The following is a 27,379-nucleotide window of genomic DNA, read 5'->3' on the forward strand; positions in this document are numbered from 1 at the left end:
CTTTGCTGTACAGTAGAAATTAACACAACATTGTGAATCGACTGTACTTCAATAAAACAAATTTAAAAAAATAAAATGGCTATAGCTTAAGGTACAAATGGGGGAAGGACAGAGAATTACCAGAGACGGATATAGGAGATAAAAAGATTGAAGGGTTGATAATGTTGTTTTCCCCTAACTAACCCCTTCCTACACAGGGGAAAAAAGATGATTGCCTATAGCTACAAGGAACAACTGGTAGTTCCCTGACTCTCATGCTTTGTTGCCTCCATGCCTTTTGAGTGCGCCATGACCTCTGCCTGGAATTTTCCTCCCCCATCCCTTTTGTCTAGCCAACTCCTGCCCATCTTTATCATAATCTTTCAGAAAGTCTGCTGTGACCCCTTGTTCCATGTCCCCACAGTTTCCTGGGCCTACTGATCACACTGGCTCTTCTATTAATTGTAAGTGCCTTAAGAGCAGGGACCTGTTCATCGACCTGAGTAGCCCCCCAGTGCTTGACACATAGTAGGATAGATGCATGGATGAATTAAACAAAAATGATCACATCTGGAGAAAAATCTGCATTTTATGAACAAGAGGAGGAGGCTTCATTACTTCATTAAAAAGGGAGCTTGGCTGTCAGTCTAACTCAGTAGTTCTTAACCTGGGGTGATTTTGCCTACTCCCGCCCCCCCAGTCCAGAACACTTGAAAATGTATGGGGACATTTTTGGTTGTGACAGTTGACTGAGGGGAGGGGGCAGGTGTCTACTGGCATCGAGTAGAGGCCAAGGATGCTGCTAAGCATTCTGTAGTGTACAAGGCAACCCACCACAACAGTTACCCAGCCCCAAATGTCAGTAGTGCTGAGGTTGAGAAACCCTGGTCTAACCAAGTTTAGCTCTCTTCTACGTAAAGCAGTGGTGCTCAAAGTGTGGCCCCCACCCCCGGCAGAGGCAACATCTACCTGGGAACCGATAGAAAGGCAAATTCTAGGGTGCCACCCCAAAGCCACTGAAGGAGGAACTCCAGGGATGGGCCCACTGTTTGAACAAGCCCTCCAGGGGGTTCTGGTACGGGCTGACATTTGAGAACCACTTCTAAAGTCAAGAAGTGGATTGGCAGGAATCCCCTGATGGTCCAGTGGTTAGGACTCTGCGCTTTCACTGCGGGTGGGGGGTGGGGAGGTGGGAGCGGGAGCGGGTTGGTAACAGAGCCAGAGCCAAAACCCCAAGAGACTCCCAGGGCGGGGGTGGTGGTTAAGGTATAATGGTAGAACAATCCACAGGAGGTAATGGTTTCCAGGGTGAAGTGGTCCTTGGTATCAGATATTCCTGAAGAACTGCTAAATATGAGAACAGGCAAAGGGAGGTGAGACTGCTGCTAATAGTTAAGACTCCTGAAATGGAGGGAGGCGAGGATAATGTCATTCAGCAGTGACAGGTTTGAGTAGGGGGGACCTGAAAGCTTTCAGTTTGCAGTCATCAATGCAAAAGAACTGCTTGTTAAAATTTGTATTTAATGTTAGGCTTCTGGAAATAACTTGCCAGGACTCTCATCCTTCTAACACAGCAGCTCTTATTCTTTTTGTGTTTTCTTTCAGGCTTTGTCTATGTACATAAGTATTTTTACAGTGGAGTGTTGCTGTAACAGTACATAAAAAGGTGTTTTCAAAGGTTATGCCAGAGCGGTAGGCAGCAAAGGTAAACTGGATCCCATGGCCAGTTTGTTCTGCTTGGGGGAAGGGTGGTTTGGTGGACTTGGAGGTCCTAGGAAAAGCTAAGCAGGTGCCTTAGGCTAATTTTGGTTCTCTGGGAAGAAACCAATAAAAAAGCCAACTTCAGAACAGAAATTTTTCTCAAGCCGCATTAAGGAAGTCAAGGATATAGATAAGACAATGGGAGAGGAAAAGTCTCCTTCAGGGGAAAAGCTTGTATCATAAATAGTAGATACTCAGAGCGATTCGGATTGGATAGTTTTCTAAAGAAGCTTTTTATTGAGTGGGCGTGAGGGTAGAAAAGAATTTTAGAGCCTTGTCTAAAGGCAAGGGGGGAGGGAGAGTTAAAATAGGTGCTGGTATTAGGGATTTGTTTCCCTAACAAGTTGAGTATGTTAGAGAAATGCTGACATTGAATATAATTTTTGTAAAGCAGTTATTTTCCATAGAAGGCTTTAAAAAATTCTCTTTAAAAAGAAACTTCATGACTATATGTGTGTCAGGCACAGTGCAGTGAATCTTTAAGCACACTTCATAAGCCAGGGAAATTAATGGTGGTATCCCCAGTTTGTAGGATGAGGAAATTGAGGCTATAAGAAGTAAAATGATGGGCCTAGAGTCAGACAGCAATTAAGTGTCAGGGCTAGAATTCTAAACCCTGGTATGTTTTTCTGCAAGTCTACTGTAATTAACATAGCAACAGAGTTGCTATAGTGATCAGTTTCCTAGAGGTATCTGATATATCTTCATACCTCTCCTTATTGGACTACAGTCAGTACCCAAGGTTGAACATCAGGACCACAAGGGGAGTTTTCAAAATATGTGTGTCTAGACTTCCCCCAAAGAGGATCTATGGAGGGAGACTGAAAGAAAAAAAAAAAAAAAGAACCACTTTCCCCCCACCCCCATTTCCTCCTAGTGCCTCCTCTTTCCCAGAAGCCAGGCTGTACAAAGGCTGATTTTAGAGTGTGGAGCAGGTGGCGGGCAGGGCTGGGCCAGCCAGCCTCAAGCCAATTCAGCTGTGATGGTGACAGCTGCTCCTCTCCAGTTGCCCATAACTAGCAGATCTCAATCACCTGGAAGAGGGGCAGGGAGCAAAAGGGTCTTTTGTGGCCATGGGCAACTGGCGTCAAGCTTTCTGGATTCCAGTTTTCTCTCTGTTGCAAATCAACGGTGTGACATTGGGTAAGCTGATCCCTTAACTACTTTTTTTTTTTTTTTAAGCAGTTATTTTGCGTAGAAGACCAGGAGACAGGGTAAAGTAGTGGTTGGGTAGGTTTGGTCTGTAGACTCTCCCAAAAGGATGGACATTTTTTCCAACCAAGGTGGAAGATAAAGGTAGGAGCAAAGTATCTGTGGACGGAGTGGGGTGTATATTACTTGAGGGGACAGCAATATTGAAGGAGTGTTTGTGGTTCTGTTTTAAATGGAAGGAGTGGACCACGTGTCACTGGAGATATAGGGGTCCCTTGGAGGCAGTTGAACCAAAGGCCTGCACAAAGGTGAGGAAGAAGATAGTCAAAATGCAGGTTAGGGAGCCAACTTTGCAGAGGATGGGGGGAATTTCGTCCTCTGAAACAAGCAAAAATAGGTTGAATATGATATGTTTTTCTTTATACTAATATACCTGAAAAGAGGGCAATATCTTCCCCACAACTCTTACCTCTTTGTGTCCTTGTGATTTTTAGTGAAAGACAGATGTGTTGTGTTCTATCTTCATTTTATTTTAAAGTCTTGCCTACAGCCCACTTCTCTTCACACCCTCCACCACGGGCCACACATTTATCATTTTTCATTTTTGATGGCTAGATTTTAGTCCGTCACTAATATACCACAGTTTATTTAACCATTTACCGATTTTAAAACTTCTGGGAAGCAGATGATTTGTTTGAAAGAATGAACTTGTCCACAGTTTTCTCACATTGCTCGTTTCTGTGTATCACAGGGTAGTTCTGAAGCTTTTCATCTGCCTTGAATTATTTCTGTCCATTCTTCAGACTCAACAAAATATAATTCACTTTCAGCCCATCATACATATCTACTCGTTTGGCCGTGTCTTTGTGTCTTTGTGAAGCTCCTCTGCTTGCTTCACTTCTTTGGCTATGCTTTCTCTACTTTTTGTTCCCTATAATTTTTTTGTATTGAAGCAACTTTACTTTTATAAATTCTAATTAGTCACATTAAAGGTCTAGTACTGTCTAATGTATTTAGGATTAAAGATATAAATATTCTTATGATTATTGGGATGCTGAATTAATTATATGTCTGTATGTATCTCTTAGTTTTATGTTACAGAGTTAAAATAACATTTATTTTTATTGATATAATTAACATATAACATTAAGATGTATAGCATGTTGGTTTGATACATTTATATATTGCAATGTGGTTACCACGGTAGTGTTAGCTAACACCTCTATCATAAAATAATATTTAACATCTAATGCCACTTTTAGAATAAATTCAGCCAGTCCTTCAGCACTGTTGAAAGCTTTGTTTCTCTTTATAATATAGGCTTTAATGAAACAAAATGAATAAAATAGCCCAAAATGCCTTTTTAGAAGTATGTTTTAAATGTTGTAAAATCACCAGAAAGTGTATAAAAGTTATTTATTGATAAAGAAGCTTGTGACTGGAAATATTTTCAACCAAATTTCCAAAAGCAGTTTCACTTAATGGAAGAAATAAAATGGAGAAATATTTATGAAAGATTGCCAAACAGATTTAGGCATAAATGACTAAAAATCTGAAATTAAAAAAAAATCTGAAAGGAACTGAAATGCTAAAAACATGCCCTAAAGGTTACAGAACTATCCTAGTGATGCATGGAAATAGTCAGTATAAAAAATGCCAGTGACCAAAAAATATGGATTTTTCTCCTGTTTGTTGCTTTAATTAATTCACCTGGAGCCAATAGAGTACTGTATCCTTAAAAACTAGTATAATTTGTCAGGAGAATAAAATGTGGCTGTAGCATTGAATTTTATTACAGAGTTAATAGGTAGTGCTTTAATTGCTGATGAGGCTAAACAATTTTCAGTGTTCCTTTCTTGGTGACTGATGTAAGATTTTTATATTTTTTAGCTACTTACCCAAAGGAAAGTAGTATTAACTATCAGGTTGTATCAGATCTTTATTATTTTCTGTATTAAGTTCTTTTTCCATCAAAATCATGGCTGCTTTTATCTGTATTGCTTTCTTTTTAAACTTTGTAATTTTTTTAATGTACGAAAAGCTTTATTTAGTCATATTCATCACCCATAGGTGATAATTTCTTCTTTTGCTTTGGTATTAATAAAATTCTTTCACACATTGATTATAAATGCACCTTTCCATTTTCTTATAGTGTCTCATAATTAAAAAAAAAAACTGAATCCTTGACTCATCTGGAATGAATTTTAATTGTTTTCCCAAAAACATTTATCGAAAGTTCCTTTCCCCAATGAACCATCATTTCTCACACTATAATTCAAAGACATTGTGTGAATTCTTTTTCTGCTATCCATTCTCCCACATAGTTGAAGTTGCTTGAATCCTATTCTAATTTCAGATTTCATGGTAAATGCCTTCCTCCATCTCTGAGCCTTATACATATCTTTCCCTACTTAAAAAAAAATATTTCCCTACTTTTTATTCTGGAAACTCAACCTTATACTACACCCTAACCAAAAGAAAAACAGTGTTAAAACAAACAAAAAACCGCATCTTGAAATTGCATGGAAAGATACCATAGGTATTTTATTTTATTTTTCCATGCCTCAGCCTTAGTGTCTCAGTTTTAGCAGATTTTTATTCTATTTATTTACTTATTTCTTAAGTGAAGTTTTTAAGTACAGAAGTCAGGCCTTTCAAGATTCAGGATTTAAATCCAAATATTACTAAATTCATTTCTTTCTATTACTAGTAGCCAGAGAGCAGCAGCTGTTGAGCTTTTGAGAGAATAGCAAAGAACACAGAGAATGTATTTGGACTACCGTTAATTGTGTTCGAGCTAAAATACGAAGCTGAAACCAGTAGAATAAACCTTCTAAAGATTAAATTCACCAAACTCTCAGTGGCATCATTAAGAAAATTAGTCTGAGTCCTCGGGTCCTGTGTTCTTTGCCTCTGAGCCTGAAGGCTTTGTGATGCTTCTAACTGGAGCCAGTGGCCATACGTGTGCGGGAATCGGGGGGAATTATCTTGGCTTTTGCTGCCGTTCCTCTTTTCCCTGTGACTTCCGTTATCACCCGTGCTCATTTCTTTCTCTGTTTTTGATCTCCTAATTTTGAGCTGTTTTTCAAAGTGGCAACAGAGACAAAACATTGTTTTTAATGCAGGTGACATTTAGGAACAAAATAAGTTGGAAGTTTTAAGACTAAATATAAAATCCCTTTAAATGTCTTGAAGGGCCAGGGGGAGCCTAAATGTAGAGGAGCCCCTTGCCCCCTGGTGGGAAACTTGTAATGTCGACTTTCAGGATTCCTTTTTACATTCCAACAAGTAGCATTATATAAAACAGGATGGGAAAACTTGTATTTTATTTTTTCTATCAAGGGTCACTGACCCACTGAAAGATTTCATTTAAGGATCACAAGTATAAAAAAGCAACTTTTTAAAAGTAAAGAAATATAACATGTTCCATTCATCTGTTTTTAAAATTAGAAAAAGGGAACATAAAACGCCCTATTCAGTAAATGCAGCAAGTACAATAATCTACAAGAAGTACTTGGGTTTTACGTTATTGGCAGTTAGAAGAGAAACAGAGGAGAAGGAAAAAGAGGGGTATACTGAGTTACATTTACATAAAGGCTGGTCTCCCTGTAAAAAATAGAAACAGGAGCAGCTAGATAATGCCAAACTTTGCTATTGAAAGCATTATAGAAGTTGCAGTGCAATTTTGTATGCATGTGTGGAAAAGTATTCCACAGATTTAAAACACCAACTGTTTATATTATTGTCCATTTCTTACACATTCTTGTCTCGCTCCTTTGTTTCTATTTGTGTGTATAGAGAGAAAATCTTTCCACATTGCTTTTACCATTGGTTATGCAGTTTTTTGTTTTTGTCATTGATAGACCTTTTCAGCTAACATTAGTTTTTACACTTCCATGTATCACGTAGCATGATATAAACACTTATTTAAATGGTTGAATTAAATAATATCACCCAAGTTCCTTGATATTAGAGAGTGCATGTTTCGTTCATGTGTGTATCGCTTGAAATGAACAATCGATGAGTGAGAGGAATAAGTGCTATATTGGAGTTGGTTTAATCACATCTCTGGGATTTTTTAAAAAGATTATGAATGCAGTTGTGACAATTATCTTTTGTACAAAGCACCCTTTATAAATGGGAGAGGAGAGGTTTACTTTGGGGAGGGGGGCGACCTGTTCCTGAACTGAGAGTACTGGGTCAGACAGTTGGTTTATGGGGTAGTATAGTCAATAGCATCTTGAGTGTGTCTTCATTATCCCAATAGCCCACAGTCATTTGGCTTTATTATTTTACTAACACAGTGGGTGAATACGGTACTAAGTAATCATTTACTTGTGGTTTGTACATCATACTGTCACATTACAGAAGTAAACTTGACAGGATTCAGCGAACGTCTAGGCAGAAATGAAGGCCTAAACGTTTCTGTATTGTATTAAACTGTTGTCATCTTTGCCATAGTTAGTCCCCACAAAGTATATGTGGCCCAGTTAGGGTAACTCTTGGGTTAACTTTTTTTGGTGGCTGTTGCTGTGGTAAAACAAATTTCTGTAGATGTTTATTATTGGCATGCAATGGATTTTTGAGATTTTATCTTATAATTTGCCCCTTTGTTGAAGTCATTACTTTTAATTTTGTTTCTTGAATATCTTGGTCTTTCAGGTTATATAACTACATAATGTGCAAATAGTGCTGTTTTAATTTTATCTCCTTATACTACTTGCTCATTTTTCATGCGTCGTTACAATGGTCCAGTTTTCTAACATGATTAATTAGGAATGGTGACTAGATATCTTTGTGTTTTTCTGCTTTTTGGGGGGATGAATACTTCCAGTGTGTCTGCTTTAAGAATAGTGTTGACTTCTTTCAGACATATCATATTTATAGTTAAAAGAAAATCCTTTTTTAAAAATCAGAAATGAATATTGAATTTTCAGATTATTTAAACCATATTTATTCACTTAATTTTGTGTTTACTATTTTTCTCGTGAATCGCTTGTCTTATTTAGAAATCAGCCTTGCAACCTCAGGCTAAAATCTGAATGCCCATGAAGATCAATTCTTTTAAAGTGCTGGTATATGGTTTGCTAAAATTTCATTTAGAATTTTGCATTTACATTCACAGATAAGACAAAACTATAATTTTCCTTTTCAGAGTTTAGCCATAAGTCAGGTTTAGTAATCAAGCTGATGTTCACCTCATGAAAATGAATTTGATAGAACACTTTTAGGAAACATTTGTGTAATAGGATTATTATTCATTTACTATTTAGACATTTAAGTGCCATTTTTGTTTCTTTTGAAGTTTCTTGATAATGTTGCTTATTTCTTTGGTCTATTTAGATTCCTTATTTCACTCTGGGTACTTGGGCGTTTCTTTTGTAGAAAGTTATTCCTTTTCTTTTTTTAAAAAACATATTTGCATATGGAATGCCCTAATAATGTAAATCATCTTTGCATGAATTATATATCTTTAAAGTCAGTAATTTGTGTGCTTTTCTCTTTCGTTGAATTGTACTACCAATTTATCAATTTTATTAGTTATTTTAAACCGCCCTTTTCTTAAGAGAGACATATAGAGCTATGGATATATTTTGATTCATATTTGAATTTTAAATAGTCCCTTACTCTCTTGATTTAGTTGTCATTTAAGAAAGATATATTTTACAATTTCCATGTGGTTTGTGTTCTTTTATCCCACTTTTGTCTTACTGCTTTGTGCTGTGTAACAATCCTGCCACTTCATTTTTATTGAGAATGTTTTTGTGTCTGAGTATATGATAAAATTTTTGTGAAAAACATTTTCTCAAAATTTTCCACTTGAATATTATGATAAACCTGATAATTGTATTGATTGTTTTGTTTAGATATATTGAATTCTTTCATTGTTTTTGTTGCTAGTTTGATTTCTCACATTCAAATAATGGAACAGTTCTCCAACTAGAATTGTGTTTGTCGTGTTAAACTGATCAGTTTTTTGTTTTGTAAAAAAATCATTAGATTTTCTTTTATTTCCAGGATATTTAAAAAATCATTATCTAGAGCTTTAAAAGATCATTTTATAATGTCTGTTTTTGGTTTAAAATTTGCTTTTTTAAAAAAAAATTCTGTGACTAATGTCTTAATTTACATTAGCAAACCTAAAAGGAGTAGCCTTTTTTAAAAAAATGAAGTATAGTTGATTTACAATATTGTATTAGTTTCAGGTGTACAGCATAGTGATTCAGTATTTTTGCAGATTATACTCCATTTTAGGCTGTTACAAGATGATGGCTGTAATTCCCTGTGTTATACATTGTATCCTTGTTGCTTATCTATTTTATACATAGTCATTTGTATCTGTTAATTCCATACCCTTAATCTGTCCCTCCTCCCTTCCCTTCTCCCTTTGGTAACCACAAGTTTGTTTTCTATATCCATGAGTCTGTTTCTGTTGCCATTTGCAGGAGTAGACGTTTTTTAAATGTATTTTTATAGGGACTTCCCTGGTGGTCCAGTGGTTAAGACTCTGCACTCCCAATGCAGGGGGTACGGGTTTGATCCCTGGTTGGGGAGCTAAGATCCCGCATGCTGCATGGCGCAGTCTAAAAAAAATGTATTTTTGTAATCAGTTAGGGTCAGATTTTATTTAATCTAATCTATAATTATTTTTATTGTATTTACTGCATAAAATTTAGCATTGTAATTATCCTGTATTTTTCACTTAGCAATGAACTTTTTTTCTTTTTAAATTCATGCTCCAATAGATTTAAGAGATGGTTCAATGATGTGGAAGGATAGCCTTAATTCCTTAATTTATAATATTGCCTCAGTTTCTTATAGATGTGCTCAGTGATTCTTTTATTTTTAATAATCTAATGGTTATTTGCCATCGAATGGTAGTCTTTCTTATATACTTGTTAGTCCATCTATCTTATATTTGTTTTTCTTATACTATCTTAATTGCTACCGTTTTCACCCTATCCTTGTGACTTTGCATATTTGCTTTTAGTGTTGTGAAACTTTTTACTTGGACCTGGCTTGCTTTTTAAATAATGGCTGAAAATTTCCCTAACCTGGGGAAGGAAACAGACATCCATATCCAGGAAGTCCAGAGAGTTCCAAATAAGAGGAACCTAAAAAGACCCACACCAAGACACATAATTAAAATGTTAAAAGTTAAAGACAAATAATATTAAAAGCAAGAGAAAAACAACTTGTTACGTAGAAGGGAACCCGCAAAAGACTATCTGCAGATTTTTCAGCAGAAACTTTGAAGGCAAGGAGGGAGTGGTGCAATATGTTCAAAGTTCTGAAAGAAAAAAACTTCCAACCCAGAATACTACCCGGAAAAGTTATCATTCAGAAGTGAAGGAGAGAGAGAATTTTCCAGAAAAGCAAACGATAAAGGAGTTCATCACCACTAAACTGGCCTTATAAGAAATGTTAAAGGGACTTCCTTAAGCTGAAAAGAAAGGGTGTTAATTAGTAACACATATGAAAGACTAAATCTCACTGGAAAGGTAAATATATAGTAAAGGTAGTGGTTTAATCACTTATAAAGCTAGTATGAAGCTTAAAAAAAAACCAAAGTAGTAAAAATAACTATGATTACAACAATTAGTTAAGGGATATAGAAGGTAAAAGATGTAAAATGTGACATCAAAAACATAAAACATAGTGGGGGGAGAGTAACAATATTGAGTTTTGAAATGGGATCAAACTTAAGTTGTTATCAAGTTAAAATAGACTGTTATAGATATAAGTTGTTATATGTAAGCCTTATGGTAACCATAAAGCAAAAACCTATAGTAAATACACAAAAGATAAAGAGAAAGGAATATAAGCATACCACTAAAGAAAGTCATCAAACCACAAAGGAAGAGAGCAAGAAAAGAAGGAACAGAGAGGAACTACAAAAACAGACAAAAAACAACTACAAAATGGCAACACACACATACGTATCAATAATTACTTTAAATGGACTAAATTCTCTAATCCAAAGAGAGAGAGTGGCTGAATGGATTAAAAAAAACAAAAACAAACCAAAAAAACCCACGACCCATCTATATGTTGCCTACAGGAGACTCACTGTAAATATAAGGACTCACACAGACTGAAAATGAGGGGATGAAAAAAGATATTCCATGCAAATGGAAACCAAAAGAAAGCTGGAGCATCTAGAAAAAGAAAAACAAAGCCCAAATTTAATAGAAGGAAGGAAATACCAAAAATTAAAACAGAAATAAAGGAAATCGAGACTAAAAAGACAGTAGAAAAGATCAGTGAAACTAAGAGCTTATTCATTGAAAAGATAAATAAAATTAACAAACCTTTAGCTAGACTCACCAACAAAAAAAGAGAGAGAGAGGTCAAATAAAAACAAATGAAAGGGCTTCCCTGGTGGCGCAGTGGTTGAGAGTCTGCCTGCCAATGCAGGAGACACGGGTTCGAGCCCTGATCTGGGAAGATCCCACATGCCGCCGAGCAACTGGGCCCGTGAGCCATAATTACTGAGCCTGCACGTTTGGAGCCCATGCTCCGCAACAAGAGAGGCCGCGAAAGTGAGAGGCCTGTGCACCGCGATGAAGAGTGGCCCCCGCTTGCCACAACTAGAGAAAGCCCTCACACAGAAATGAAGACCCAACACAGCCATAAATAAATTAATTAATTAAAAAAAAACAAAACAAATGAAAGAGGAGATGTTACAACTGGTGCCATAGAAATACAAAGGATCACTACCGTGAACCAATTACATGCTAATAAATTGGACAACCTGGAAGAAATGGATACATCCCTAGAAAAGTACAGCCTACCAAGACTGATGAAAGAGAAAATCTGAACAGACCTATTACTTAGCAAGGAGATTGACTTAGTAATCAAAAACCTCCCAACAAATGAAAGTCCAGGACCAGAGGCTTCACTGGTCATTCAAAGAAGACAGCTTCATTTCATTCAAAGAAGAATTAATACCAATCCTTGTCAAATTCTTCCAAAAAATAGGAGAGGAGGGAACTCTTTCAAGCTCATTTTACAAGGCCAGCATGATCCTGATACCAAAACCAGATAAGGATGCCACAAGAAAAGAAAATTAGAGGCCAATATTCCTGATGAACGTAGATGCAAAAATCCTCAGCAAGATATTAGCAAACTGAATTCAACACTTATATTAAAAGCATCATAATAGGCTTTATTCCAGGGACACAAGGATGGTTCATCATCAACAAATCAGTCAATGTGATGTACCACATTAACAAAATGAAGGATAGAAATCATATAATCATCTCAATAGATGGAGAAAAAGCATTTGGCAAAATTCAACATCCATTTATGATAAAGACTCTCAACAAAGCAGATATAGAGGGAATGTACCTCCACATAATAAAGGCCATATATGACAAGACCACAGCTAACATCACACTCAACAGTGAAAAATTGAAAACCTCTTCTAAGATCAGGGACAAGATAACGATGCCCAGTCTCACCATTTTTATTCAGCATAGTACAGGCATACCTTGTTTTATTGCACTTTGCTTTATTGTGCTTCACAGATATTGTGATTTTTACAGATTGAAGGTTTGTGGCAACCCTGCATCAAGCAAGCCTCTCGGTGCCATTTTTCTAACAGCATTTGCTCACTTCATGTCTCTGTCACATATTGGTAATTCTCACGATATTTCAAACTTTAATTATTATTTGTCATGGTGATCTGTGATCAGTGATCTTTGATGTTACTATTGTAATTTGGGGGGATGTCATGAATCGTGCCCATATAAGACAGCAAACTTAATTGATAAATGTTGTGTATGTTCTGACTGCTCCACTGACCAGCTGTTCCCCTGTCTCTCTCCTTTTCCTTGGCCTCCCTATTCCCTGAGACATAACAGTATTGAAATTAGGCCAATTAATAACCCTACAATAGCCTCTAGGTGTTCAAAAGGAAAAGTCAGTCGACGGGGCAAACTTCACTGTTGTTTTGTTTTAAGAAATTGCCACAGCCACCCCAACCTTCAGCAACCACCACCCTGATCAGTCAGCAGCCATCAACATTGAGGCAGGACCCTCCACTGGCAAAAGGATTATGACTCGCTGAGGGCTCACACGATGGTGAGCGATTTTTAACAATAAAGTATTTTTTAAATTAAGGTATGTACATTTTTTTAGATATAAGGTTATTGCATACTTAATAGACTACAGTACAGTATAAATGTAACTTTCTTATGCGTTGGGAAAGCAAAAGATTCATGTGACTTGCTTTATTGTGATATTTGCTGTATTGCTGTGGTCTGGAACTGAACTCGCAATATCTCCGAGGTATGCTTGTATTGGAAGTCCTCGCCAGAGCAGTCAGGCAAGAAAAAGAAATAAAAGCATCCAAATTGGAAAGGAAGACGTAAAACTGTCACTATTTTCAAATGACGTATTATATATAGAAAACCCTAACGTCTCCATCAAAAAACTGTTAGAACTAATAAACAAATTCAGTAAAGTTGCAGGGTACAAAATCAACACTCAAAAATCTGTTGCTTTTCTATAAATTAATAATGAACTATCAGGAAGAGAAATTAAAACAATCCCATTTACAATTGCATCAAAAAGAATAAAACACCTAGGAATAAACTTAAACAAGGTGGTGAGAGACCTGTATATTGAAAACTGTTAAGACATTAATGAAAGAGATGGAAGATGACACACAAATAAATGGAAAGATATTCCATGCTCGTGGATTGGAAGACTTAATATTGTTAAAATGTCCATATTACCCAAAGTGATCCACAGATTCAATACAATCCCTATCAAAATACCAATGGCATTTTTCAAATAAATAGAACAAACAATCCTAAAATTTGTATGGAACTATGAAAGACCCCCAATAGCCAGAGCAGTCTTGAGAAAGAAGAACAAAGCTGGAGGCATCAGGCTTGCTGACTTCACACTATATTACAAGGCTAGAGAAATAATAACAGTATGGTATTGGCATAAAAACACACACATAGATCAGTGAAACCTAATAGAGAGCCTGGAGGTAAACTCATGCATACACGGTCAATTTATGACAAAGGAACCAAGAATATTCAATGGGGAAAGGATGGCCTCTTCAATAAGTGGTATTGGGAAAATTGGATAGGCACATGCAAAAGAATGAAACTGGACCACCATCTTATACCATACACAAAAATTAACCCAAAATGGATTAAAGACTTGTACATATGACCTGAAACCATAAAACTTCTAGAAGAAAACATACGCAGTAAGCTTCTTGACATAGGTTGTAGTAGTGATTTTTTGAACCTGACACCAAAAGGAAAAGCAACAGAAGCAAAACTAAACATATGGGACTACACCAAACTAAAAAGCTTCAGTTCAGCAAAGAAAACCACCAACAAAATGAAAAGGCAACGTACTGCTTGGGAGAAAGTATTTGCAAATCATATATCTGATAATGGGTTAATATCCAAAATATATTAAGAACTCATACAACTCAATAGCAAAAACTAAAAAAAATTTAAAAATGGGCAGAAGATCTGAATAGACATTTTTGCAAAGAAGTCATACAGATCGCCAACAGGTACATGAAAAGATGCTCTACATCATTAATCATCAGGGAAATGCAAATCAAAACCACAATGAGGTATTGCCTCATTCTGGTCAGAATGTCCATCATCAAAAAGTCTACAAATAGTAAATGCTGGAGAGGGTGTGGAGAGAAAGGAACCCTCCTACACTGTTGGTGGGAATGTAAATTGGTACAGCCACTATGGAGAACAGTATGGAGGTTCCTTAGAAAACTAAAAATAGAGTTGTCATATGATCCTTCAATCCCACTCCTGGGCATATATCTGGATAAAACTCTAATTCGAAAAGATACGTGCACCCCAGTGTTCACTGTAGCACTATTTACAGTAGCCAAGGCATGGAAGCAACCCAAATGTCCATCAACAGATGAATCAATAAAGAAGATGTGGTATATATATACAATGGAATATTACTCAGCCATAAAAACGAATGGAATAATGCCATTTGCAGCACATGAATGGACCTAGAGATTATCATACTAAATGAACTAAGCCAGACAGAGAAAGACAAATATCATATGATATCGCTTATATGTGGAATCCAAAAAAAAGGTACAAATGAACTTATATACAAAACAGAGTTAGACCCACAGACATAGAAAGCAAACTTATGGTTACCAAATGGGAAAGGGGGGTGAGGGATAAATTAGGAGCTTGGGATCAACGTGTACACACTACTATATATAAAATAGATAACCAACAAAGGCCTACTGTATAGCACAGGGAACTCTACTCAATATTTAAAATAACCTATAAGCGGAAGAATCTGAAAAAAATATATATATATATATTTATATTTATATATCTGAATCACTGTGCTGTACACCTGAAACTAACACAACATTGTAAATCAACTATACTTCAAAAAAAGAAAACACAGTGAGATATCTCACACCTGTTAGAATGGCTATTATCGAAAAGACTAAAAATAACAAATGTAGGGGAGGATGTAGAGAAAAGGGAACCCTCCTACACTGTTGGTGGGAATGTAAATTGGTGCAGCCATTATGGAAAACGGTATGGAGATTCCTCAGAAAAGTAAAAATAGAGCTACCATATGATCCAGCAATCCCACTTCTGGGTATTTATCCAAAGAAAATGAAAACACTAGCTTGAAAAGATATTTGCACCTTCATATTCATTGCAGCATTATTTACAATAGCCAAGATACAGAAACAATTTAAGCGTCCATTGGTGGATGAATGGATAAAGAAATTGTGGTGTGTGTGTATGTGTGTGTATATACATATATACATACATACACATGATAGAATATTGTTCAGCCATAAAAAAAAAATGAAATCTTGCCATTTGCAACAACATGGATGGATCTCAAAGGTATAATGCTAAGTGAAATAAGTCAGACAGAGAAAGACAGATATCATATGGTCTTTGTTATATGTGGAATCTAATATATATAATATATATATATATTATAGCTTATAGATACAGAGAATAGATTGGTGGTTGCTAGAGGCAGGAGGTGTGAGGTGGGAAAAATCAGTGAACTGCTTTTTGGGTTTGTTTTAGTTTAAATAAATAAAAATAATTAAAAATAATATGTATTGAACATTGTACTTTTGAGCTTTATTAGGTGTGGTGCTAAGAGGTTTACATGTTATCCCGCCCTCAACCCAAGAAATAAATACTATTATTATCTCCATTTTATAGATGAGGAGAAAAGATATCATAGTAATTGTATCCTATCTTGATTATTTTTTAATTACTAATATTATTCTTTGAGATTTGAAAAAAAATTTAATGTGTTTAATTTCAAAGGAGCTGTTGTTTTGCCGTATCTGCTGAGATGTCTGGCTTCTTGTACAGCTTTAGTTATTCATTTTCTCTACTATTAACAATTAGTATTATGTTTTTAAAGCATCTGTGGAATCTTTTTCTAGGACATGAAAATAAATTGCGTTTTCCTTAAGTCAAATGTATGTAAGGATTTGTTTGTTTAAATTTAAAAAAATATTTATCTTAGGTGTGATATCTAGCACATTCATATGTGGCAAACCTTTAAAGATGATTGTTTCCCTTTGCATTCATGGTTTAATTTTCCATCTTTTCTCATCATTTTTAATTTAGAAAAATGTCAGTTATTGAAGAAAACATTAGAAATCTACCTTCCTCTCTGCACTAGCAGCTCTAATAAACTGTCTTAAAATTTAGCAGATTTATCTCTGGGCTTTCTATCCTGTTCCATTGATCTATATTTTGGTTTTTGTGCCAGTACCATACTGTCTTGATTACTGTAGCTTTGTAGTATAGTCTGAAGTCAGGGAGCCTGATTCCTCCAGCTTCATTTTTTGTTCTCAAGATTGCTTTGGCTATTCCGGGTCTTTTGTGTTTCCATACAAATTGTGAAATTTTTTGTTCTAGTTTTGTGAAAAATGCCCTTGGTAGTTTGATAGGGATTGCATTGAATCTGTAGATTGCTTTGGGTAGTAGAGTCATTTTCACAATGTTGATACTTCCAATCCAAGAACATGGTATATCTCTCCATCTATTTGTATAATCTTTAATTTCTTTCATCAGTGTCTTATAGTTTTCTGCATACAGGTCTTTTGTCTCCTTAGGTAGGTTTATTCCTAGATATTTTATTCTTTTTGTTGCAATGGTAAATGGGAGTGTTTTCTTAATTTCAGTTTCAGATTTTTCATCATTAGTGTATAGGAATGCAAGAGATTTCTGTGCATTAATTTTGTATCCTGCTCCTTTACCAAATTCATTGATTAGCTCTAGTAGTTTTCTGGTAGCATCTTTAGCATTCTATATGTATAGTATCATGTCATCTGCAAACAGTGACAGCTTTACTTCTTCTTTTCCAATTGGGATTCCTTTTATTTCTTCTCTGATTGCTGTGGCTAACACTTCCAAAACTATGTTGAATAATAGTGGTGAGAGTGGGCAACCTTGTCTTGTTCCTGATCTTAGTGGAAATGGTTTCAGTTTTTCACCATTGAGGACGATGTTGGCTGTGGGTTTGTCATATATGGCCTTTATTATGTTGAGGAAAGTTCCCTCTATGCCTACTTTCTGCAGGGCTTTTATCATAAGTGGGTGTTGAATTTTGTCGAAAGCTTTCTCTGCCTCTATTGAGATGATCATATGGTTTTTCTCCTTCAATTTGTTAATATGATGTATCACGTTGATTGATTTGGGTATATTGAAGAATCCTTGCATTCCTGGAATAAACCCCACTTGATCATGGTGTATGATCCTTTTAATGTGCTGTTGGATTCTGTTTGCTAGTATTTTGTTGAGGATTTTTGCATCTATGTTCATCAGTGATATTGGCCTGTAGTTTTCTTTCTTTGTGACATCTTTGTCTGGTTTTGGTATCAGGGTGATGGTGGCCTCGTAGAATGAGTTTGGGAGTGTCCCTCCCTCTGCTATATTTTGGAAGAGGTTGGTCACCTTATCTTTGATAAAGGAGGCAAGAATATACAGTGGAGAAAAGACAACCTCTTCAATAAGTGGTGCTGGGAAAACTGGACAGGTACATGTAAAAGTATGAAATTAGAACACTCCCTAACACCATACACAAAAATAAACTCACAATGGATTAAAAACCTAAATGTAAGGCCAGACACTCTCAAACTCTTAGAGGAAAACATAGGCAGAACACTCTATGACATAAATCACAGCAAGATCCTTTTTGACCCACCCCCTAGAGAAATGGAAATAAAAACAAAAATAAACAAATGGGACCTAATGAAACTTAAAAGCTTTTGCACAACAAAGGAAACCATAAACAAGATGAAATGACAACCCTCAGAATGGGAGAAAATATTTGCAAATGAAGCAACTGACAAAGGATTAATCTCCAAAGTTTACAAGCAGCTCATGCAGCTCAATAACAAAAAAACAAACAACCCAATCCAAAAATGGGCAGAAGACCTATATAGACATTTCTCCAAAGAAGGTATACAGATTGCCAACAAACACATGAGGGAATGCTCAACATCATTAATCATTAGAGAAATGCAAATCAAAACTACAATGAGATATCATCTCACACTGGTCAGAATGGCCATCATCAAAAAATCTAGAAACAATAAATGCTGGAGAGGGTGTGGAGAAAAGGGAACCCTCTTGCACTGTTGGTGGGAATGTAAATTGATACAGCCACTATGGAGAACAGTATGGAGGTTCCTTAAAAATCTAACAGTAGAATTACCATATGACCCAGCAATCCCACTACTGGGCATATACCCTGAGAAAACCATAATTCAAAAAGAGTCATGTACCAAAATGTTCATTGCAGCTCTATTTACAGTAGCCAGGACATGGAAGCAACCTAAGTGTCCATCATCGGATGAATGGATAAAGAAGATGTGGCACATATATACAATGGAATATTACTCAGCCATAAAAAGAAACGAAATTGAGTTATTTGTAGTGAGGTGGATGGACCTAGAGTCTGTCATACAGAGTGAAGTAAGTCAGAAAGAGAAAAACAAATACCGTATGCTAACACATATATATGGAATCTAAGAAGAAAAAAAAAGGTCATGAAGAACCTAGGGGTAAGACGGGAATACAGACACAGAACTACTCTAGAATGGACTTGAGGATCTGGGGAGGGGGAAGGGTAAGCTGTGACAAAGTGAGAGAGTGGCACGGACATATATACACTACCAAACGTAAAATAGATAGCTAGTGGGAAGCAGCCGCATAGCACAGGGAGATCAGCTCGGTGCTTTGTGACCACCTAGAGGGGTGGGATAGGGAGGGTGGGAGGGAGGGAGACACAAGAAGGAAGAGATATGGGAACATATGTATATGTATAACTGATTCACTTTGTTATAAAGCAGAAACTAACACACCATTGTAAAGCAATTATACTCCAATAAAGATGTTAAAAAAAAAATTTAGCAGAATACAGCAGTTTTTTTCCAAAAAGCAAAGTGACTCTGTTGTCTTCTAGCTTGCTTACACTGTATCTTAACATTTAAAAATACAATTATGTAATACATATGTAATACTAATATCATAAATATATATATTTATAAGCTTTAAAAATATATCCTCAGTCACGCCTTTCTGTGAATGAACAGTGTGTGGCTAAATTTACATCCCACCTGCCTTCCTCCTGCCGCCTGTCTGATATTTTGGCAAATGCTCTCCCCCAGTGTCAGGAATAAAAATGAAAAGTATGGAAAGTACAGCTGGGAAAGTAAATATACTTTAAAAATATGAAATGAATTCTAATACCTAGTATAAATGACTTTTAAATACTGATTTTAAAATACTGTGCTTAGGCAAGGCAGCACTTCCTACACAAAACAGTGTTTTCCAAGAGGTTCAGAAGCATTCTAAGAGGGGGAGAAAAGGTTTTTAAAGACCATAGAGCAATCATACTTAAAAAAATTTTTTGAGGTAACATCTCATGTAACCAGGTGTTCCATAATTCACAGTTTAGAAAATGCTGGGCTAAGGAATATATACTTGCACTCATTCAAAAGAAGCTGCTGGACTTGATAATCTTCAGAAACAGAAGATTATGTAATAAGGAAAAATGCAAGACATGCTCAACAGTTAACACAGGCGTAGACTAGGTCAAAAGCTTGAGTGCTGACAGGAGAACCAGCTTATGTTACCAACACATTTTTGAAATGACATATTCTCATCCTCACCCCACCCTATGTCTCTAAAATATTTCATTGGCAAAAGTTCATTGACATTGCCTGTTTATTGAAGTTTCAAGAAGTTTGACCCCTTAGGAGACTGTAGCCCTGTAATGCTTTCTTATCTTCTGAACCTGTCCAAGGTTGTTTGTGGTCCACCCTACCCTTATCCCCTTGGTGGGTGGTGTAAACAACACATTTCTTGTACAAGATAGGTGATATCTGATAAGACCTCTCTCAGCCAGGTTCTGGGAGCAATTTGTCTGTATATCCTTTTGGAAAGTTACTAACAGTAATATATTTATATAGAAGTAGTCTATTAAATATTGCTTATTAAATCCATTAGCATCAACCCCTGACAGGTACATGGGTTGACACTTATGGCAAGGGGGGAAAAAAATCACTGCCCTTTGTATAAGACCAAATGTTAACAGACCAGTGGTGTTATAATTGTAAACTTTGTATGAAGATGTTTTCAAGGCATTATAAAACATTTTTCCTGGAAGTCTCCAAGCAGAGGCCATCTTAATTAGACTCCTGTTAAATCTCAGGTAACATTCTGTTGCCTGTGCCTGTGAGAAGAAGCTCAGGGAAGGTCTGCTATTTAGAGCTTTACAGAAAGGCCCCTCCCCCACAGTGCAGCCATTTTAACATACACTAACTCCAGTGCGGAGGAATCTCAGAGTAGAAACTGTATAGGTTAGTTTATAGATTATACAGATTTGATGAGGTACAGATACATAGTCTCAGTGTTTATAGTGTTACTTTTCTAGACCTTTCTTGCTTCCCATGGTTATACCCCTTGCCTTCCCCCACTCCCAGAAAAAGCCCTCCATCTTCCAAGTAAGTGTTTTGGGTCCCCCGCATTCCTTACTAGTCTGTCTTTGCCTGTCATCCTTGTTCAAGGCTTAGCTTCTCCTTTTAGAGAAGTGAGGTCCCTTTGTGTCTGGCCTCCAGCAAGAAACCTTGGAGTCCTGTTTCACCTTTTTCACCCCCAGATAGCTAGTGTACTAAACTTTGCCCCTTGTTCCACAGTGCGATTGTCCATCACCCCAAGCTAGGGGAGAATCAAATTCAGCTTCTCCACCAGATTTCCAAATTACTCCAATCCCTTTATTTCCCGAGAGATTGAGCTCCCTTCCAATCCAACCCAACCAGTGGACTCTGCCCTACAAAGTAACTGCTTTCTTCATGTCACTTCGTTACCGATGAACCTAGGGTGATTTTCCAATGCTTATTGTCTCCAGTGTAAACTCATCCATGTGTTTGGGTTTCAAGGTCTTTATTATCTTGCCTCACCTCATTTATCCATCTTTGTCTTCCTTTACCTCTCCTCCACACCCCAGCCCCTTGAGTCAGACGTACCATCAATCTTAACCAGTGCTTCTCAAGGAGCTGTGCTGAAAGGCCCACTGTTTTTTTTGTTTCTTGTTTTTTTTTTAGCTTCTAACCCATCGTGAATTGATACTTTTGCATAATACAATAAAAATCATTTAGAGAATCAAATTATGAAGACATACAAAGCTTCGTATTTATTATTAGAGTCATGAGACAAAATTACTCTGTCAAAGTTTCTAAATACTTATTAATTTCTGGACTTGCCTTGGTGAACACTGGTGATAAAGTTTGGGGACGGGCACTAGGCTTTGAATTATACTTTGAGTACCACAGCTCTGCCTCCTGCTGATTTACACTGCCTTGCCCTTTGCTTAGACATACCTGCCCTGGCTCAGAACGCCCTATCTATTTTTCAGTAATCTTACCTGCCCATGCTAGAAGATCCAGACTGTGTGCCCCTTCCTTCCTCCGCTTCTGCAGCTATACTAAGCCATACTGAATATACCCCTTCCTTGATCTGCTGCTCTACTTACAGTTAATACTGCACCGCTTAGCACCTGATCACACACCGTGTTTTATTTTTCTACAATTGTTCCATCTCTGTTAATACCGCCCACCCTCCTGCCTTCCCAAGTAGCCTGAGATGCTAAAGAGTATAAAATGTGTCTTCCAAAAAGAAATTGTATCCTGGCACCTAGCCATGTAAATTCTTTAACATATATTGGTTGAACGAATGAATGAATCTTCTTTTATCCAAATAAAAATAACATTTTCTCCCCCTAAAATGTGTCTTCCACAATGCAGAGTAGGCACTTGATTAAAACATGTATTTTAAAAGTATATTAAATTGACTATAGTCTGGGTACCTGCAGAGTACTCACTTTCCAATACTGCCCTGTTACATAACCTGTTGGCCACTGTATAGGGTTGACTATGGCACAGGTTTTGGTTAGGTGTACTGCCTCACATAGGCATTTTCTGCTGATTCAGACTAGTTATTCTCAGCCCTGATTTGATGATTCCATGGACTGTCACATGTTAAGAATGTTGTGAAACTTCAAATATTGATTCCTATTTACCCAATTTCTATTAATTTTTGTTGCACATTCACACACCATGTAATGCTTTTTCCCTTTAGAGGTTAGAGGAAACTAAACTGAGAGAGTGTTACAGTTGCCCCAAATTTGGAAATTGTTGAATTGCCCTGTTCTAGGTTAAGTGGCCCAGTCTGCACACCCCTTAATCAATGAATAATTTCTCCCCTATGCATTTATTAATAAATTTATTTATTTATTAATAAATTTATTTATTTATGTATTTATTTTTGGCTGCATTGGGTCCTCGTCGCTGCGCACAGGCTTTCTCTAGTTGCGGCGAGCGGGGGCTACTCTTCGTTGTGGTGCGCGGGCTTCTCATTGCGGTGGCTTGTCTTTGTTGTGGAGCACGGGCTCTAGGCGTGCGGGCTTCAGTAGTTGTAGCACGCAGGCTCAGTGGTTGTGGCTCGCGGGCTCTAGAGCACAGGCTCAGTAGTTGTGGCGTGCGGGCTTAGTTGCTCCATGGCATGTGGGATCTTCCCGGACCAGGGCTCGAACCCATGTCCCCTGCATTGGCAGGCGGATTCTTAACCACTGCGCCACCAGTGAAGCCCTATGCCTGCCCTTTTTTTAAAAAAAAAAAAATCTGTTTGGACATCTCATTCACATTCTCTGTCATGGCCTCTCTTGTTGTGGAGCACGGGCTCCAGACGCGCAGGCTCAGCAGTTGTGGCTCACGGGCCTAGTTGCTCCGTGGCATGTGGGATCTAACCAGGCCAGGGCTCGAACCCGTGTCCCCTGCATTGGCAGGCAGATTCTTAACCACTGCGCCACCAGGGAAGTGCTCCTTTATGCATTTAGATGCAGGGTTGGTTCTTATTGTCCATGTGCCAGTAGTCCACAAGTGGTTATGTTTCTATCTCAACCAGTGAGTCTGTTCCAAATGACTGGAATGCCATGCCATTTAAGTGTTTCTGCAGCAAGGTGTTTAATGATGCTGCTAGTTTAGTCAGAGGATGCTGGGAAGGGTTTTTTTGTTTTTTCAACTTTTATATTATAACACACCTACAAAATAGCATGCAAATTCAAAGGTACAGCTTAGAGATTTATCACAAAGTGAACACACCTTTGTAACCAAGGGTGGTGAGAATTTGACTGGGAACTTCCTTTCACAAACCCAATGATGGTTTCTTAAACATGTGGTGTTAGTGGGAGTGTACGTTATGAAATGTAAATTGTAATCCATGTGCAGAGGTGCTGCTCAGTTGACTGAATTAAGCCTTTGACTTGTATCATTGTCCTGAGAGTATTGATGCCATCTGTCTGGCAGCACAAATTCTGACAACTGCCCAAATCTATAGGGTCTTTCATTTCACTTCTTTAAAAAAAAAAAAAAAAAGCTTTCCAGGTGTTTTGAATTATATTTAGTTGTGGTTAGTGGCAAATTTATGCGCTGGCTGGCTACATCTTCTTGACTTGTGCCGTAGAATCTGCAAAAGGTGCAAAAAGATATTGGGGTCGGTCTCTACACCCTGCCCCACCCCAGTCCATTTTTTTTCTCTTTTGCCTTCTGCATTTCAGCTTGGAAAAATTATAAAAAGGTTCCCACATCCTTATCTTTCCATGGTTACTATTTTCTTTGGGCTTTCAAACGACGAATTCTGACATACTGCTGGGTTGGTCAAAAAGTTCCTTCGGTTTTAAAGTAAAAAGACTCATTTTCACCAAAAACTTTATTGAACAGTGTATTCACCATTTTGTTCCACTACCTTCTGCCATTTTTCAGGCAGCTTCGTAATTCCATCTTCCTAAAACTTTTTATCTTTTTGAGCAAAGAACTGTTCCAGATGCCTTTTACAGTCTTCCAAGGAATAGAAATTTTTTCCATTAAGAGAATTTTGTAAAGACCGAAATAAATGGAAATCCGAAGGTGCAATGTCTGGTGAATACGGTGGATAAATCAGAACTTCCCAGCCAAGCTGTAACAGTTTTTTCCTGGTCATCAAAGAAACATGCAGTCTTGCGTTATCCTGATGGAAGATTATGGGTTTTCTGTTGACTAATTCCGGATGCTTTTCATTGAGTGCTGCTTTCAGTTGGTCTAATTGGGAGTAGTATTTGTTGGAATTAATCGTTTGGTTTTCCAGAAAGAGCTCATAATAGAGGACTCCCTTCCAATCCCACCATATACACAACATCACCTTCTTTGGATGAAGACCAGCCTTTGGTGTGGTTGGTGGTGGTTCATTTCTCTTGCCCCACGATCTCTTCCATCCCACATTATTGTACAATATCCACTTTTCATCACCCGTCACAATTTGTTTTAAAAATGGAATGGTTTTGTTACGTTTAAGTAGAGAATCGCATGCTGAAATATGGCCAAGAAGGTTTTTCTCGCTTACCTTATGTGGAACCCAAACATCAAAGCGATTCACATAACCAAGCTGGTGCAGATGACTTTCAGCGCTTGACTTGAATATTTTGAGTATGTCGGCTATCTCCCGCGTGGTATAACTTTGATTGTTCTCAATTAATATCTTGATTTGATCGCTGTCAACTTCAACTGGTCTACCCGACCATGGAGCATTCTCCAGCGAGAAATCTCCAGCACGAAACATCTCAAACCACTTTTGACACGTTCGATCAGTCACAGAACCTTCTCCATACACTGCGCAAATCTTTTTTTCTGCGTTTCGGCTGCGTTTTTACCTTTCTTGAAATAATAATGCATAATATGCTGAAAATATTGCTTTTTCTTCCATCTTCAATATTGAAATGGCTACACAAAAATTCACCAATTTTGATAAGTTTTTAACAAATGCACGCTGATGTGACAGCTGTCACAGTACAATCTAACAAAATTGTCTTGAATGTAGTTAAAGACAACTAAGTGCTACTAGAGTCATCTTACAGAAAAGACTGAATGAACGTTTTGGCCAAGCCAGTATTTTACGTGTCCGACTGTGGGATTAGACACAACGCTCATAAAGTACCTGCGCTGGGAAACCTGCCTGTTTTCTTCTTCGAGGTCCTATGTGGTTTGTGGGGTTGGCATTTTAATCAGTACCCACATTAAAATACCCAGTGACCATCCAGGTGCATCACTGGCAGAATCTCCAAGACCTCTGTTTAGGAATAAAAAAGGAACAAAGAGAAGAAATACTTAAATATTGCGGTTTGTGTCAAGGAAAAAAAAGGGCCACACTCCTAAAATCTATTGCAACAAAACTCGCACTTTGCTACTACAATATGCTAAGTGTTCTGCACGTTGTTTTCTTCATTTTCCCCCAACAATAGTTTCTTTACTCAATGATATATTAATTTTTCAGCAAGCCAGCAACTTTTTTTAAAGATTGTTTTTAATGCCAGTAATTTGCTTGCCCTTATGGTTAATTGAGGAACATATTGAAAATCTAAAGGTTTGCATATATGTGGAGCTATAATTTTTCCTTGGCTTATAACGTAGTTAAGTAAGTTCTGCTGGCCCACAAAAACCTAATTGTTGCAGTTACTCTTAGGCAGAGTACAGAAGGGTGTGTGACTGGTGTGCTGTTGTTTCCTTCAGCTAACTAGAAAGGGCTTGTTACTTGGTGGCTGGTGGGTGATGCGATAAGCAATACAATAACTTAAAGAGATTTAAGCGTACAGCAAGACAAATTAGGAAATGAGACCCCCGCCCTTGAACTTCTGGTGTTAGAGAAAGATGTGCTGGGCCCCAGTGGATTTGGGTCTCTTCCTCCCTTGGCTTGAGCCCTAGATTCTAGTTTCTTCCCCACACCCACCTTCTCCACTACCAATGTCAGCATCAGAGCAGCATTTCCCCAGGGACCTGAAGAGGAAAGCTTTCCGGTTGTCCTTGCTTTTTAATTTAAGGGCTTTGTTTAACCTGACTCCTGTGGGAGGGAAAGCAGTTTTTCACATTTAAGGGAAGTATCTAGCTGTATTTTGTCGTCGTTTGTTACTAAAGTTCTCAAATTACAGACTTTTAGTACCATATGTATGTTTTTCGTGTGTTATGTTTCATATGTTAAAGGCAAGGAGAGGAGTAGGGAGGTGGACCAGAGTGTCATGACTCTCTTGGGCCCTTCTAGATTCAATATGTGATCACTGAGGAGAGAAAGTAGAGCAGAGGCTTTCAAATTAAATAATATAGTTTGAATGTTAATCATTGCATAACCAAAAAGCACTTCTTGAGTACTTGTTATGTGTCTAGCACTGTGGAAGAGGATATAAGAGAAAAATGCCCCCAACCCAGCTTCTCTTGGGCTTATTATTCAAGAAACAACAAGGGGGGTGGAGGATGAGAATATTGTCAACAAGTGAGTAGCATTGTCCAGTGGGAGTTTAGGAAAAGCAGAGTGTCTTGAAAGTGAGTCTTGAGCTGGGCCTTTAAAACAGTTAGCATTGGGACATGCAGAAAGGGGAGGTGCCAGTCCAGTCTGGCCCAGTAACACAAGTTTGGTTGAGGGTGGCTGGGGGATGACCATGAGGAAATTGTCTTGACTGCGCAAGAGGATTGTAGAGATTCTGAGTAGGAGGGCAGGGGAGTCTGAGGTTGAATGTGGCAGTGGGGACAGTCTTGGAGAGGGATAACAGATCATGAAGGTAAAGCAGCCAGGGCCAGACTCCTGTGAGAAAGGTGGGGATAGAAAGTAAAGGAACAAATATGAAACATTGCAAACCAGAAAGTTCGGACTTGGTAACTAATTAAATATAGAGATGACAGTAGGAGGGAGCAAAAGATAATTAACATTCTAAATTGGTAAGCTCAAAATAGCAATAGCGACTGCAGGCAACTTGGGGGTAAGGAAATTTGCTTTGGGGAAAAGTAGTGAGTTTAGCTTTAGGTATGTTTTTTAGGTGTCAGCCTTTTTATTTTGTGATAAATGCTTTGAAATATCCTGTGGCTTGAATGGGAGAGCAGAAA

At 37.5% G+C, this 27,379-nt stretch overlaps 1 protein-coding gene across 2 annotated transcripts in view; it reads left to right on the forward strand.

Annotated features, from left to right (window-relative positions):
• The window catches only part of CLCN5 (chloride voltage-gated channel 5), a 153,302-nt gene that overhangs the window by 41,261 nt on the left and 84,662 nt on the right, over window positions 1-27,379 (forward strand). Inside the window, exon 1 of one of the 2 annotated variants that reach the window (XM_082376010.1) lies at window positions 1,202-2,883. The exons of the other annotated variant lie outside the window; for it this stretch is intronic. Coding sequence (XP_082232136.1) covers window positions 2,814-2,883 — 70 coding nt within the window. The 5' untranslated portion in view covers window positions 1,202-2,813. Of the gene's footprint in view, window positions 1-1,201; window positions 2,884-27,379 lie in introns of those variants that run through there. 2 annotated transcript variants of the gene reach the window in all.

This window comes from Balaenoptera borealis, assembly GCF_965194805.1.
Source record: "Balaenoptera borealis genome assembly, chromosome: X".
In the NCBI taxonomy this organism is placed as follows: Eukaryota; Metazoa; Chordata; class Mammalia; order Artiodactyla; family Balaenopteridae; genus Balaenoptera; species Balaenoptera borealis.